General features: G+C 38.8%; 1 protein-coding gene across 1 annotated transcript in view; it reads right to left on the bottom strand.

Moving 5' to 3' along the window:
- Positions 1-4,664: 4,664 nt before the first annotated feature.
- The window catches only part of prkcea (protein kinase C, epsilon a), a 78,726-nt gene continuing 65,461 nt past the window's right edge, over positions 4,665-17,929 (bottom strand). The window contains exons 12-15 of the mRNA XM_062055408.1: positions 15,544-15,682; positions 12,353-12,541; positions 8,721-8,867; positions 4,665-6,162 (exon numbers count right to left, since the gene is read on the bottom strand). Of these exons, the coding sequence (XP_061911392.1) occupies positions 6,013-6,162; positions 8,721-8,867; positions 12,353-12,541; positions 15,544-15,682 (625 nt within the window). The 3' untranslated portion in view covers positions 4,665-6,012. The remainder of the gene's footprint in view (positions 6,163-8,720; positions 8,868-12,352; positions 12,542-15,543; positions 15,683-17,929) is intronic.

Genomic DNA, 17,929 nt, shown 5'->3' with positions numbered 1-17,929 from the left:
CAGTCAGTCAGTCAGTCAGTCAGTCAGTCAGTCAGTCAGTCAGTCAGTCAGTCAGTCAGTCACTCACTCAGTCACTCAGTCAGTCAGTCAGTCACTCAGTCAGTCAGTCAGTCAGTCAGTCAGTCAGTCAGTCAGTCAGTCAGTCACTCACTCAGTCAGTCAGTCAGTCAGTCAGTCAGTCAGTCAGTCAGTCAGTCAGTCAGTCAGTCAGTCAGTCAGTCAGTCAGTCAGTCAGTCAGTCAGTCAGTCACTCAGTCAGTCAGTCAGTCAGTCAGTCAGTCAGTCAGTCAGTCAGTCAGTCAGTCAGTCAGTCAGTCAGTCAGTCAGTCAGTCAGTCAGTCAGTCAGTCAGTCACTCAGTCAGTCAGTCAGTCAGTCAGTCAGTCAGTCAGTCAGTCAGTCAGTCAGTCAGTCAGTCAGTCTTCATGACTTGTATTGATGCGGCTGCGGGTTGAAAGGTGAAAGGGTCAGGAAGAGCATCCTCCCCTCGCCGTAGAGCATCGCTGGCTTCGACGCGAAGAAGATATAAAAAAAGAGGAAGGAAAGACGACGCAGAGGAGTTCTTACAGCCATGTCGACAGCTCAGTGTTTTTGTTTTATTGGAGTCGGAGCAGATAGGACCGAGCCTGCCTGCCGCACTACATTTTGGCACAGAGTAAGATAGTGTGAGTGGGATCAGGCTAATCCCTGGATGCACAAAGCTTCACTATACACACCAACTCTACTGCACACAGCCCCCCCCCCTCCCCTCCCCCGACCCACACGCTGATGTACAGTGCACGCAACAACAGTCCTTTCACGTGTGTGTGTGTGTGTGTGTGTGTGTGTGTGTGTGTGTGTGTGTGTGTGTGTGTGTGTGTGTGTGTGTGTTTGCATGGTGAGCTTCTCCGCGTGTGTCATCTCACTCGGCTGTAACAGACCTATAATAGTATATTTAGGAGTAATATACACAATGATAGACTTTACAATAATAATAATAATAATAATTAGAATAAAAACCAAAAAAGGAGCAATATGAAAGAAAGAAAGCCGCTGTTTTTTTTTTTGCTGCTGCGAGGAGGGGAAGGGGGTGGGGGGGGCGAAAAACACTGACGGTAACCGCGGAAACAAGAATTCACACAATTAAAAAGGTACATTCAAGACGATATCTTAATAAAAACATGCTCTCCACTCCTGGCTCTTGTGTAATTAGTCAAATAGCCTGTAAAAGATCCACATTCAGTTGATGCACACGAGACGAGGCCAGGGACAATCAGACCAAAGCAAAAAGACCGGCCGTAAAATCATACATACATATATATATACATATATATATATATATATATACACATATACATATATATATATATGTATATATATATATATATATATATATATATATATATATATATATATATATATATATATATATATATATATATATATATATATATATATATATATGCACAGTATATATACACCTACATATAGTTGTGTATATATTTATACATATGCATTACAGGCCAAAAGTTTGGACACACCTTCTCATTCAATGGGTTTTCTTTATTTTCATGACTATTTACATTATAGAATGTCACTGAAGGCATGAAAACTATGAATGAACACGTGTGGAGTTATGTACCATATTTTCCGCACTATAAGACGCACTTAAAAACCACCAATTTTGTCAAAAGCTGACAGTGCGCCTTATAATCCGGTGCGCCTTATATATGGACCAATATTGAGCCTCCAACAGGTAAAAGTTTAAATCAATCAATCAACCGCAACTACGGTAAGCAGCCGCTGACTTCATTTTCCCCCGTAGAAGAAGAAGAAGTGCGTGGTGCATGCTGGGATATATGACTGCGTGAGGCGTGCTGTTTCATTTCCATTTGTTTGTTTACGTAAAGACCCCAAAATGGCTCCTATTAAGAGACACGCTTACGACGCAGAGTTTAAACTTAAGACGATCACGGGAATAGAGCAGCAGCGAGGGAATTTAACAATGACGACTTCAACGAGATGTTGGATGCCGTATCTGCCCAACTGTTTCATTCGGACACTGAAGAAGAAGAATTCGAGGGATTCGTGGATGAGGAATAACTCCATAAAGTGAGCTTTACATGTTTATTTTGTGTGTTGTGTGACATTAACGTTTGAGCAACGTTGAGTTATTGATATATTGTTATTGCTCTGCACTATTTCCAGTGTTACTATATTGTGATTGTTTGATTTACCGTAACAGTATCAGACTGTTTTTTACCTGTTTATTGAATCAGGGAAAAGTTCCCCTCCACTATGTGATATAAATGTTGCACAACATGTTCTACCTTTCTGTTGTTAAAAGATAAACAAAACACCACGTCACTGACTTTACCTCGGGGAAAATAATAAAACAGCTGTTTATTCATTTTGGGAGTGAACAGAGTTGTCAGAACGCTGCTTTGTAATCTATTAATAAAGTTGGACTGACCTATCTGACTGTTTTGTTGACATTCCCTTCAGCGCAGCTCCATCTAATGGATGCATGACGTAACCCCAGCCTCTACTGTAGCGTCTATTCTATGCGCCTTATAATCCGCTGCGCCTTATATATGAACAAAGTTTTGAAATATGCCATTCATTGAAGGTGTGCCTTATAATCCGCTGCGCCTTAGTGCGGAAAATACGGTCCTTAACAAAACAAAAAAGAAGGTGGAATAACTGAAAACATGTTTTATATTCTAGTTTCTTCAAAATAGCCACCCTTTGCTCCGATGACTGCTTTGCACACTCTTGGCATTCTCTCCATGAGCTTCAAGCACACCTGTGAAGTGACAACCATTTCAGGTGACTACCTCTTGAAAGCTCATGGAGAGAATGCCAAGAGTGTGCGAAAAAGTAATCAGAGCAAAAGGTGGCTATTTTGAAGAAACTAGAATATAAAACATTTTTCAGTTATTCCTCCTGTTTTTGTTAAGTACCGTATTATTCGGACTATAAGTGGCAGTTTTTTTCATAGTTTGGCCGGGGGTGCGACTTATACTCAGGAGCGACTTATGTGTGAAATGATTAACACATTCTAGTAAAATATCGTATAATATTATTGATGTCATTGACGTAAGAGACTAGACGTATAAGATTTCATGGGATTTAGCGATTAGGAGTGACAGATTGTTTGGTAAACGTATAGCATGTTCTATATGTTATAGTTATTTGAATGACTCTTACCATAATATGTTACGTTAACATAGCAGTTGGTTATTTATGCCTCATATAACGTACACTTATTCAGCCTGTTGTTCACTATTCTTTAGACATTTTAAATTGCCTTTCAAATGTCTATTCTTGCTGTTGGCTTTTAGCAAATACATTTCCCCCCAAAATGCGACTTATACTCCAGTGTGACTTATATAGGTTTTTTACCTTCTTTATTATGCATTTTCGGCCGGTGCGACTTATACTCCGAAAAATACGGTACATAACTCCACACGTGTTCATTCATAGTTGTGATGCCTTCAGTGACAATCTACAATGTAAATAGTCATGAAAATAAAGAAAACGCATTGAATGAGGAGAAGGTGTGTCCAAACTTTTGGCCTGTACTGTATATATATATATATATATATATATATATATATATATATATATATATATATATATATATATATATATATATATATATATATATATATATATATATATATATATATATATATATATATATATATATATATATATATATATATATTAGGGCTGCAACTAACGATTAATTTGATAATCGATTAATCTGTCGATTATTACTTCGATTGATCGATTAATAATCGGATAAAAGAGACCAACTACATTTCTATCCTTTCCAGTATTTTATAATAAAAAAAACAGCATACTGGCACCATACTTATTTTGATTATTGTTTCTCAGCTGTTTGTACATGTTGCAGTTCATAAATAAAGGTTTATTTAAAAAAAAAAATAATAATAATAATTTTAAAAAACAAAACAAAAAAAACCTCTGCGCATGCGCATAGCATAGATCCAACGAATCGATGACTAAATTAATCAGCAACTATTTTAATAATCGATTTTAATTGATTTAATCAATTAGTTGTTGCAGCCCTAATATATATATATATTTATACACATATACATAGATATATATGAAAAGTCATACATACATATATACATATGTATACATATATACATATGTATACATATATACTGTATATATATATATATATATATATACACACACATATATGTATATTGGGGGGGGGGTATTGCACAAAGGGGTATATTTCCGCCCTAACTGGTCCACAATGAGGGCGATTAAAACACTTGAGGTTTGGGGGCAGGCCCATGCGCTTTCCTGTTAGCTTAGCAGACGACAGCAACACGATACAGCCACGCCACACACGCTGCTATGTACAGGCGGCAGCACCTTCAGTCCGCACGGTGCTGGATGGGAAAGTGTGTGTGTGTGTGTGTGTGTGTGTGTGTGTGTGTGTGTGTGTGTGTGTGTGTGTGTGTGTGTGTGTGTGTGTGTGTGTGTGTGTGTTAAAGCATGTGCATGTGTGCATATTCATAATTTACCCAGGCGACAAGAACGACGACGACGCGCGTAATGAAGAATCCAAAATCGCTTTAAAGCAAATGTGTGTGTGTGTGTGTGTGTGTTATAAAGGGATCTGACGCATGATGTGTGTGTGTGTGTGTGTGTGTGTGTGTGTGTGTGTGTGTGTGTGTGTGTGTGTGTGTGTGTGTGGCACAATGGTGAGTACTCACACTCACAATTCAGCAAGAATTTGCCATGAAAGTGACTTTAGAGTAGTCAGTGTGCGGCTTGTATACACTATTTACTGTCAACGGGTCAACACACAGCTATGTTAGTCAAGTGGGCAGCAAGGTAAGTGACCACCGTCAAGCATGACGGGGGTAGACTTGTGGTCCCGGAGCTGCACGAGTGCTTCTGGCACAGAGGGCTGCGGTTTATTGAGGGGAAAGATGACATTCCAACATGTGACGTTGTGTGGTGGTAGTAGAAGAAAGGAAGGCAGGATGTAAAAAAAAGAAAGACAAAAAGGAAGGAAGGAAGGGAGTGAGGGAGGGGAAAAAAGGAAGGATAGAAGGATGAAATCTGCACGAGTGCTTGTCGGGACTGAGAGAGCTGTGGTTTATCGAAGGGAAAGAAGAAATTCCAATATGTGACGTGTTGTAGTAGTGAAAGGAAGGCAGGATTGAAGAAAGGAAGGAAGGAAAGAGGGGAAAAAGGAAGAAAGATGGGAAAGAAGAAAAAAGGTAGGAAGGGAAGGGAAGTTGTACGAGTGCTGCCGGCACTGAGGAGCTGTGGTTTATTAAGTGCAAAGACAAATTTGTGATGTTGTGTTGTAGTAGTAGTAGCAAGGAAGGAAGGAAGGAAGGAAGGAAGGAAGGAAAGATAAGGAAGAAGGGAAGAAGTTGTACGAGTGCTGAGGAGCTGTGGTTTATTGAGGGGAAGATAAAAATGCACAATGTGACGTTGTGTTGTAGTGGTGGAAGGAAGGAGGGAAGGAAAGAAGATAGTAAAGAAGGATGTAGCAGGAGTGCTGCAGGCACTGAGGAGCTGCGGTTCATTGAGGGGAAAGATGGAATTTCAACATGTGATGTTGTGTTGTAGTAGTGGAAGGAAGGAAGGAAGGAAGGAAGGAAGTAAGGAAGGAAGGAAGGAAGGAAAGAATGTGTCTAACCTCCACTAGCTCCACCTGTGATCTCATCATGGATGAGTGGAAAATGACTCCACTATCAATTTGTACATGTCCGCTCAATTCCATGCCCAAGAGCACTAAGGCAGTGCAGGATAAAACACTAAATGTTCACACAACTAGGACAGTGTGAGGTTGCCAAATATTGACACAAGATGGCAGTGTGTTGACAGTAAATCTACACGGCTATAAACAAGCTGTACACTGACTACTCTAAAGGCAAGCCAAGTCTACTTACTATTGACAAGATAACACAAATGTGAGGGTGGTACTCACTTCTGTGTGTGTGTGTGTGTGTGTGTGTGTGTGTGTGTGTTAGGTGTGCGTCTCCTCGGGGGCGCAGTAGGAGAAGTCCTTGAACTCCTCCTGGTTGATCTGCCGGATGATGGTCTCGTCAGTGGGCGTCAACACGGGGTCCTCCTTGGTGAAGTCCTGGTCAAAGTTATTCACGTCTCGCTTGGTCTTCTGCAGGAAACACACACACACACACACACACACACACACACACACACACACACACACACACACACACACACACACACACACACACACACACACACACACACACACACACACACACACACGAGTGCATTAGTGCGCTCTTTACAATCAGACGTGATATAAGAGCGCCACCTTCTGACCGCTGTCATTCACTGCATCTATGGTACTTATTGGATCTCACAGAACTGACATGTTCTTATATTGTTGGTTTTTTACTATGCAGAAACAACCGAATCATTTAGGAAGGTTTTGTCAGTACCCTGCACCGCCACCAGGGGTCCTCGTTTAATGACAGTGCAAGAGGCATGTCCAATGTGGAGGAGTACAAATACACGAGTCCATTTGTAGCTTCATATTTTGAAGTGGCTGGAGAGGAAAAATAGCCACATTTGAACTTAAATGGGCAGATTTAAGGCTCACTTATGAACTAAAGCGTATTATATTTTATTGTATATTATATTATACTTGTGAGAATGAAGAGCGTAGAAGAAAAGGTTTTAAACATCAGTATTCAAGGACAACTTTCAAACAAATGTGTATATCAGTGGTGGGGGTTACACTATGGAATTGTCTTTACAATGAGATAAAAGATTGTAAAAATATATTCCAATTGAAAAAAATATATAAAGACATAACAATAAAATCATATGGACAGCCATAAGTGTTTACATTTTGCTTTATATTTATCATTTTACTTATTTTTTGCCTGGTTTTGTATTTGTTTTGTATCATCCCGTGAGATGTATATTACTTCTTTTGTTTTTTTGTTCGGTTTGTACTTCATGAAGTTTTGCACTTGTGTTTTTTTGTTTGTTTTGGTTATATTTGGATGTAATTGTTGGTTTATACATCATTAAGTAAGACTATGTATTATGTTGAAGGGGGCAGGAAAATATAAGATTTTTCTTCATCCTGCTCCTTCTCAGGCATTAATGTGTAACTGTACAACTGAATAATTGTGGTACAATTGTCTATCAAAGATGCACACCAATGAAGGAGATAAATAAAAATGAAATGAAATGAAATATTTGATGATCACCCTAATTGTTTTCATTCCTTTATAAACTTGCGCTCCTACTCCTGAAGAGCTGAACAAAAAAAGCTGAAAAGGTTTCTAAACATGCTGTTTTGCCTGTGCTATTTTTCTTTTTTTTTAATGACAAAAACACCACCTGCTCTGATTAAACCCCAGAAGTTGGATGGACTTGAAATTTCTCACACAGTTTGACAAAAACATCCCCTGTAACTTTAGAGCGTTCAGCCAAATCACTGCCAAATTTGGCACGGGGGTTTAGGGGACTGTCCAGCACAGTCGTGTCAAATTTGAGCAAGAATGATGTAAAAACATGACTACCACTAAGCAAAACACATTTACAACAACTCCATAAATTAATAAATAATATTAAGTTCATTAATCTAATGATTATGTATGCTAGCATTTTTTCCAAAGACCCATAGCATTTGTTAGCTGTCTGCTAGCTACAATAAGAATTGAATTTTTTAAAATTAAATAATATATATATATATATATAAATATGTATGTATATATTCATATATACAGTATATGTGTGTATGTATGTATGTATATATATAAATATATAAACACATATATATACACATATATACATATACTGTATATATACACATATATATATACACCCACATATATACATGTATATATATACTATTAATACTCACTTTATATATTCTACATATTTATATTACTCCTAACCTACTTTTTTAATTAACTTAAGTTTTATTAGTTTTTAGAGGCAACAAATATACATACTAATGTAACATATACTAATACACACACACACACACACACACACACACACACACACACACACACACACACACACACACACACACACACACACACACACACACACACACATATATATATATATATATATATATATATATATATATATATATATATATATATATATATATATATATATATATATATATATATATATATATATATATTAGTTAATCTAGTGCAAAACTTCAGAGAAAAAAAATGTATTTAGTAAAAATGTACATTTAAGTCATATCACCGGTTTTTCACTCAGGCCACAGGAACAGAAGTACATTTATTTATTTATTTTTCTCTATATTCAATGATATTTTAGCTAAGACTGTAGTGGAAGTTAAAACCTCAGCACAGTCCTGTTACCTGAATTATTTATTGATGTTATTTATCTAAAAATAAACAAACTGTAATGTGCTTTAGTGTCAACATGCTATTAGCATAAATGCCATGTATTTGCTTTTTTTTTTTGCCCAAAACTCCCCCCTGTTACTTTCAGTCCTCTTACTCCAATGAGTCGGCTTGAGAACTTTGTTAAAAAAAACTAAAAAAAACTAAAGTTGCCTGAAATGTTCCAATTCATATTTTGAGAATTCCCAGCTGAAAAAGGGCAGAATTACAACCAGCAATGGCACAGACTGGGTCAAATGAGTACCTAATAATACCTAACAGTAACACTTGTGTGAGTGAGTGTGTTGTTGCTTACAATTCTGGGTTTAAACGGGGGTCTGACTTTCCTCTGCTCCAGCAGCACCCAGTCGATCTCTCGGAAGAAGGCGTGCGTCTTGATGGCGTCCTCGCAGCCTTGACTCACCACGCAGCCCAGACGCTTGGCCGGGTTCTTGGTCATAAACTGCACACAAACACGGCGTGGCCGTCACATTACAAGTCGGCAGGAAAAGGCTAAAAAAAATACATATATATATATATATATATACATATATATACAAACCCCGTTTCCATATGAGTTGGGAAATGGTGTTAGATGTAAATATAAACGGAATACAATGATTTGCAAATCCTTTTCAAGCCATATTCAGTTGAATATGCTACAAAGACAACATATTTGATGTTCAAACTCATAAACTTTTTTTTTGTGTGCAAATAATCATTAACTTTAGAATTTGATGGCAGCAACACGTGACAAAGAAGTTGGGAAAGGTGGCAATAAATACTGATAAAGTTGAGGAATGCTCATCAAACACTTATTTGGAACATCCCACAGGTGAACAGGCTAATTGGGAACAGGTGGGTGCCATGATTGGCTATAAAAGTAGATTCCATGAAATGCTCAGTCATTCACAAACAAGGATGGGGCGAGGGTCACCACTTTGTCAACAAATGCCTGAGCAAATTGTTGAACAGTTTAAGAACAACCTTTCTCAAGCAGCTATTGCAAGGAATTGAGGGATTTCACCATCTACGCTCCGTAATATCATCAAAGGGTTCAGAGAATGTGGAGAAATCACTGCAGGTAAGCAGCTAAGCCCGTGACCTTCCATCCCTCAGGCTGTACTGCATCAACAAGCGACATCAGTGTGTAAAGGATATCACCACATGGGCTCAGGAACACTTCAGAAACCCACTGTCAGTAACTACAGTTGGTCGCTACATCTGTAAGTGCAAGTTAAAACTCTCCTATGTAAGGCGAAAACCTTTTATCAACAACACCCAGAAACGCCGTCGGCTTCGCTGGGCCTGAGCTCATCTAAGATGGACTGATGCAAAGTGGAAAAGTGTTCTGTGGTCTGACGAGTCCACATTTCAAATTGTTTTTGGAAACTGTGGGCGTCGTGTCATCCGGACCAAAGAGGAAAAGAACCATCCGGATTGTTCTAGGCGCAAAGTGTAAAAGGCAGCATGTGTGATGGTATGGGGGTGTATTAGTGGCCAAGACATGGGTAACTTACACATCTGTGAAGGCACCATTAATGCTGAAAGGTACATACAGCTTTTGGAGCAACATATGTTGTTACCATGGACGTCCCTGCTTATTTCAGCAAGACAATGCCAAGCCACGTGTTACATCAACGTGGCTTCATAGTAAAAGAGTGCGGGTACTAGACTGGCCTGCCTGTAGTCCAGACATTGAAAATGTGTGGCACCTGCAATGTGAGAAGGGAGACCCCCGGACTGTTGAACAACTTAAGCTGTACATCAAGCAAGAATGGGAAAGAATTCCACTTCAAAAATGTGTCTCCTCACTTCCCAAACCAAAACTGAGTGTTGTTAAAAGGAAAGGCCATGTAACACAGTGGTGAACATGCCCTTTCACAACTACTTTGGCACGTGTTGCAGTCATGAAATTCTACATTAATTATTATTTGCAAAAAAACAATCAAGTTGATGAGTTTGAACATGAAATATGTTGTCTTTGTAGCATATTCAACTGAATATGGCTTGAAAAGGATTTGCAAATCATTGTATTCTGTTTATATTTACATCTAACACCATTTCCCAACTCATATGGAAACGGGGTTAGTATATAATGGCGGCATGAATGGCTGGTGGATGGCAGGAAGCGGCGTAGGAGTAATGAAACGGGTCACACACGGGCCTCTCTGAAAGTGATGTTGCTTTTGTCGCCTCGCCCGTTAAGTACAGCAACATCAATTTGCGTCTCTATGATCACATTGTTATTACTCCGCACCTCTGACTGACTTTTTGTCTGCCTGTTTTTTTGTTGTTTTTTTGTCAGCCGGTCATAACGCCTCGCCGCTAAATGGCGTTAAGTGCACTTTTAGCGGCTTTGAGGGCGCCGGGAGCTTCTAGTGCATAAAATATGAATGATAGTTTTAGCTCTTTGGACTGAAACGTTTTGGTGGAGCAGAGCTATTCAACTAAATTGCCCCAGGGGTCACATTTTCAGGAAAAAACTCCTCTATGATCCGTCGAGTGATTAACAAACACACATTAATGAAGTCACAACTGAAAAAGTGAGCTTTGTTATCTTTGGAAAGGCAGAATTTTCAATGAAGTGCACAGTCTCCTTAAGTGGGTGGAGATAACCCAGAGCACTTTTTTGAAATGCTAAAAACAGACATACTGTATTTAAAAACAACAGTCAAATTCCCGACTGTTAGTACGACCGTTTCAAATGTTAATAATTGCAAAACCGGGATTTACCGTATTTTCCGGACCATAGGGCGCACCGGATTATAAGGCGCACTGCGGATGAGCGGGTCTAGTCAGCTTGTTTCTCATACAAAAGGCGCACCGGATTATAAGGCGCATTAAAAGGAGTCATATTATGATTTTTTCTAAATGTAAAACTAGAGATGTCCGATAATGACTTTTTTGCCGATATCCGATATTCCGATATTGTCCAACTCTTAATTACCGATTCCGATATCAACCGATACCGATATATACAGTGGTGGAATGAACACATTATTATGCCTAATTTTGTTGTGATGCCCCGCTGGATGCATTCAACAATGTAACAAGGTTGTACAAAATAAATCAACTCAAGTTATGGAAAAAAATGCCAACATGGCACTGCCATATTTATTATTGAAGTCACAAAGTGCATTATTTTTTTAACATGCCTCAAAACAGCAGCTTGGAATTTGGGACATGCTCTCCCTGAGAGAGCATGAGGAGGTTGAGGTGGGCGGGGTTGAGGTGGGGGGCTAGGGGGTAGCGGGGGGTGTATATTGTAGTGTCCCGGAAGAGTTAGTGCTGCAAGGGGTTCTGGGTATTTGTTCTGTTGTGTTTATGTTGTGTTACGGTGCGGATGTTCTCCCGAAATGTGTTTGTCATTCTTGTTTGGTGTGGGTTCACAGTGTGGCGCATATTTGTAACAGAGTTAAAGTTGTTTATACGGCCACCCTCAGTGTGACCTGTATGGCTGTTGACCAAGTATGCCTTGCATTCACTTTTGTGTGTGAAAAGCCGTAGATATTATGTGACTGGGCCGGCACGCAAAGGCAGTGCCTTTAAGGTTGATTAGCGCTCTGTACTTCTCCCTACGGCCGTGTACACAGCGGCCTTTTAAAAAGTCATACATTTTACTTTTTATTTATTTTTATTTTACTTTATATATATATATATAATATATATAATCTATAGTCCAGAAAATACGGTACACTCATTAAAGGATTCCTGGAAGCAACAGAATATTTTCCTAATGAAAATAATTGATTTAATCGATTAATCGTCGTTCCAGCCCTAATCGGCATTGAAAGAACTAATATCGGCATTGGCCAATCGCATACTTCTTCAGTAAAATCAAGGGCGCACGCCTACTTGTTACACATAACGAGTTTTCACATTTCGGAAAATAAAAGCCTCTTTACAGTTGGAGGCCCGTCTTGTGATGCGTTCGCTGCCACGTACCGCTCTGAGGATGGACACAGCCTCCTTGCTGAGCCACACGGGGTAGAGGACGTCGTCGTGGAGGATGGACTCGAACAGGTCATCCTCATTGTCGGCCTCGAAGGGGGGCTGCCCGGCCATCATCTCGTACATCAGGACCCCCAGGGCCCACCAGTCCACCGAGGCGCCGTACTCCAGTTCCTGCAGGATCTGTTGGGCAACGAGCACATTGTCGCTTATCAAGCTGGCGCCGATCAGAACGCAATACCCCTTTTCCCCCGGGCGATATTTAGTTCCAGCAATGATAAGATCTATTCCGTGGAAAAGATTTTCATTTCACAGCAGTATCAAATGTTGGAAAACAACGCTGTAACTAACAATTATAGCCGGTAGAGAATAATCAAGCAAAGCTTGTTCTTCTCTGATTAAATGCAGGTAATAAATAAGGCGTTTGTTTTACAATAAATGAGTTACATTTTTAAAAAAATGAAATAATAAAGTACATTTAAAAAAACAAAAAAACATAATGAATAAATAAATAAATAAATAAAAATAAATGATGTCCTTGTTTTACATACCCAGTAAAGGACGCTAGTTTGTGGAATAAACAGAACCTCGTGACGTGCTTAACTGATAGGCTCGCAAGATAAAGTTAGCTGTTGCTCACGTAGCCTTATATGAGCTGGTTGAACACTTTGACCCACTCAGCATCGACACACCTGCATGGCACCTAGGGATGATGTTTGATAACAAATGATCCACTTCGAGCCTATTATCGAAAGGGACGGCGTGGCGTAGTGGGTAGAGCAACCGTGCCAGAAACCTGAGGGTTGCAGGTTCGCTCCCCGCCTCTTACCATCCAAAAATCGCTGCCATTGTGTCCTTGGGCAGGACACTTCACCCTTTGCCCCGGTGCCGCTCACACCGGTGAAATGAATGGTAGGTAGTGGTCGGAGGGGCCGTAGGCGCAAACTGGCAGCCGCGCTTCCGTCAGTCTACCCCAGGGCAGCTGTGGCTACAAATGTAGCTTACCACCACCAGGTGTGAATGAATGATGGGTTCCCACTTCTCTGTGAGCGCTTTGAGTATCTAACAATAGAAAAGCGCGATATAAATCTAATCCATTATTATTATTATTATTTATCTTCTTATCGAACCGATTCCTTATGGATTGTCTTATGGAGTCCAGATAGGTTGTTGTATATGGAAAAAAACACACAATATTTGGTTTAACAAAAGCTCACTTTTATTATATAAGAAAAAAAATGTAATCTAATAAATAAATAAATAAATATTGACTGTTACCCCCCTAAAAAAATAAAATAAAATAAATAAACATTGACTGTTGTTACCCAAAGTATATTAAGTGGGATTTTTCAGAGAAACAAATATATACAGTAACACAAAAACAAGCTGTCTCTGTGCTCACTATAGGTGTATAAATAATAATATAGTGTTAAATAAAATCAGTCCCTTGGGCACAAAACTGGAAATAATACAGCTCTCCAAAAAGTGCACTTCTGCTGCTATTTGACATAACTGTTTGTTATGATGCTTTGACATTTTTGCACTTTATTTCTTTATTGAAAGAAAATTCTATGAAGAGAAAAGTTGTTTGCAAATGTGGTTACAATGCTAAAAAATGAAAAGTTAAAGCTAAAAAAAGAAATACACTTTATTGAGTTAACATTATTTCTTTATAGGGGGAAAGATGTTATGAGCTACGGAATATAACAACTACACTACCCAGCATGCAACGGGAGTGACGAGCATGTGTGGTAGCCCCGAAAAGTGTTGTTGCATGTTGCCACGCTGTGAAAGTAAACGTCAAGAAGTCAGCCAACACGCCTCGTCTGCATTATTTATAATTAGACAAACAACACATCTACAGTGTGATTTTGTAACGTTTACAAGGAAAGAAAAACAAAAGTTAAAAAAGGGAGATGTGTTGTATATATATGTACACTAGCGTTCAAAAGTTTGGGGTCACATGTAAATGTCCTTATTTTTGAAGGAAAAGCACTGTACTTTTCAATGAAGATAACTTTAAACTAGTCTTAACTTGAAAGAAATACACTCTATACATTGCTAATGTGCTAAATGACTATTCTAGCTGCAAATGTCTGCTTTTTGGTGCAATATCTACATAGGTGTATAGAGGCCCATTTCCAGCAACTATCACTCCAGTGTTCTAATGGTACAATGTGTTTGCTCATTGGCTCAGAAGGCTAATTGATGATTAGAAAACCCTTGTGCAATCATGTTCACACATCTGAAAACACTTTAGCTCCTTACAGAAGCTACAAAACTGACCTTCCTTTGAACAGGTTGACTTTCTGGAGCATCACATTTGTGGGGTCAATTAAACGCTCAAAATGGCCAGAAAAAGAGAACTTTCATCTGAAACTCCACAGTCTATTCTTGTTCTTAGAAATGAAGGCTCGAACACTAAATTGTTTGGGTGACCCCAAACTTTTGAACGGTAGTGTATATCATTACACAATTGAATTAGCATTTTTGTAATCTAATAAGAAGTTTGGCTGGACTATAAATTGTCCCACAGGCTATTGCCAATAAACAATATTATTGTCAGCATTATTTCGTGACTAAATTAAACACTAATGTAATCATAATATAATAATAATAATAATGCAAATAACCCTCATTACTGTAAAATTGCTTACCATTTGTACTGTACAACAATTAAATTGACTCTCATTATTTCCAGACTTTTGAGGGCCAAATAAAATGAAGTGGCCCTGTGTTTTGAGCAATATCAAAATTGATCACGGCTGTTTATCTATTTTATGGAGGAATGTAGTTAATCCTAGAACTGGCACCCGATGTTATTAAAAAGGATTTTGAATCGAGAATCGATTCTGAATGGAATCGTTACCCAGCTGAATCATGCGGCCCATAAATTCACAGCCCTATGAACGCAGATTTAGAAGATTTCAGAAAGGAATATTTCAAATCGAATTTAAATGTCAGAGACTTTTGTTTACCTACAGATAATAATTCATGACATACAGTTACTGATCTCAAATAATAGTCTTGACATAATAAAATGTACAGATTTAATGGGCCAAAGCATGAACTATTTATTATTCCCCAATATCGGAATCGGACCCTGCTAACAAGAATGATCATTCAAGGAACTTTCTTCATTCTTCTCAGGCGTTGAAGAAGAGAAACAAGAGCCATCGACTCACCTCGGGGGCGATGTAGTCGGGCGTGCCGCAGAAAGTGGTGGTGGTCACGCCGTTCATGATACCCTCCTTACACATCCCAAAGTCGGCCAGCTTGCAGTGACCCTCGGCATCCAGCAGGATGTTGTCCAGCTTCAGATCCCTGCGGGTCAACATGTCACTGCATCAATCAGGGTGTGGGCCAAACCCGCTACTTTGCCCTTAATCGTCAGTTGCGGACATTTCGGAGCCATTCTATCATTTCAACTATGAGGGAACAATTTGTACCTTATACTATAGTCAGCCACCAGGGGGCAGTCATCAGTAAGCCTAATTGCTCACACTAGACCAGGCTTGTCAAACTCTTTTGCAGTTATGGATGCCCTCAGAGGGCCGATTTTAACAGTGAATAATATACAGTAGGAATATAAATAACATGTGTATAATTGTCTGTCTTTTTTTACGTACACTGTACAAAACCAAATCTTTAGATTGTACTGGCAGCTCAGTCGCCACAATTTTACCGTAATATTTGCAGGGTTTTTTTTGTTTTTTTTACAGCATATAAAATAAAAAAACACATGGATTTAAATGAAATGAAATGGAGAAAAGGTACCTTACATACATAACATGTAGTTATGTAGACGTGCACACAGCTGCACCTTTGCTTGATGCCAAATATTAGCGGAGTTACGACTGCCCTTATAACTTCAAGTAAAATTACTGAATTTGGTAACAAATTGCTACAATTTGCGTTTTAGCTTTAACAAAAGTGTGTTTTACCTGCTACATGCCTTATCTGTGAACATTTATCCATAGTTTTGTTTTCAGTACTAACTAATAATTGTAATTTTCTTAAAGCACAGACCAGGATTGGCAACCATAAATCAAGAAGCATTTAATATTATGTAAATAAAGCTTTTTTATTATATTCTAATCTAATCTTTGATTATGGCAGGCTATATGTAATATGGAAAATTGTAAATTGTTCTTTGAGTGCAAGAAGAAAAAACAAAATGTGTTTAATGCCCTTTAATTCATATTTGAACCTTCTAAAATTGTTCTTTGAGTGCAATAGGAAACATATGTTTATTGTATTGCAAGATTTTCTGCTAAAATAAAGCCAAAATTGACGCTTTTTTGTAGTTCCCTTTATTTGGAGAAGTGTCGATGTACATTTTGCTACCGGTAACAAATTATTGGTATCGGGACAACCGTACTTTGGACACTTGAATTTGCGGGATTCTACGCGGGCTAACGAACTAATTTGCTACAATTGAAATAAGTACTTTATTTATCCATGAGGAACTTCAGGTGTGAAGCAGTGTCAGTTTAAAGAGCAGAACTATCCAGGAGATGGCAAAAAGCCGCTGCCTGACCAGGGCTCAGAAAATCTGCAGACTCCTCCCACCCCCACCAAGGACTGTTTTCACTGCTGGACTCTAGAAAGAGGTTCCGTAGCCTCCGTAGCAGAACCTCCAGCTTCTTCCCTCAGGCCATAAGACTCTTGAACGCATCATAATAATCCCCTCAATTCTCTCCAAAAATGGATGAACTGGCTGGAATATAAAGACAATATAACATACATCCATAAACGTGGATGCATATGCAAAAGTGCAATATATTTATCTGTACAGTATTCTATTTAATTATATCTGCACCTTATTGCTCTTTTATCCTGCACTACAACCAGCTAATGCAACGCAATTTCATTCTTATCTGTACTGTAAAGTTCAAATTTGAATGACAATAAAAAGGAAGTCTAAGTCTAAAAGATACATTTTTAGCTTATGTTTTTGTATAAAACCTTTACCACACGGATGCTGAACGGATAAAAGGGTTCTATTCTTGTGTGTTTTTTTCAAAGACAATATTTTTAAGCGTAGTATTTGGCTGTACGATAACAGACGGTATACGCAAAAAACTCCTGGCAAACATTTTCATTGAAAACCGAATGCTACAAAAATCCTGACGTACCCCTGAATCGATATTAGATATTTAGGATAGGATAGGATAGGTCTTTTATTGTCATTGCACAAGTACAACGAAACTTTGTTTTCAGCACAAAGCCGTTGAAGATGAGACAAACAAACAGTGTACGTACAGAACAGGAACGCTGATGGGTCGCCACGAGGTGCCCCGTAAAAGATGGGGAAAAAGGTAAAACGCTGGGGAAGGATGAGTAAAAAAATACAATCCAGACTGGACTCCTAAGGGGGCCCAGTCTGGAGTGGGGAAAAACCTCCATAGCAAAGCACATATACATATTACGACATACATCTCCAGATATCTAGCAACACAGGGAATATATCTGCATATCTCTACTAACAGTACCATGCCAGGCTCCACGTTTGGCGAGTGGTAGTGCTCTGATCCACGTCCAGGCAACTTTCTTAATGATAACCGTTAA

This window comes from Entelurus aequoreus, linkage group LG08 (genome assembly GCF_033978785.1).
Source record: "Entelurus aequoreus isolate RoL-2023_Sb linkage group LG08, RoL_Eaeq_v1.1, whole genome shotgun sequence".
NCBI classification, from domain to species: domain Eukaryota; kingdom Metazoa; phylum Chordata; class Actinopteri; order Syngnathiformes; family Syngnathidae; genus Entelurus; species Entelurus aequoreus.
This window is presented reverse-complemented; position numbering and strand designations above follow the sequence as displayed.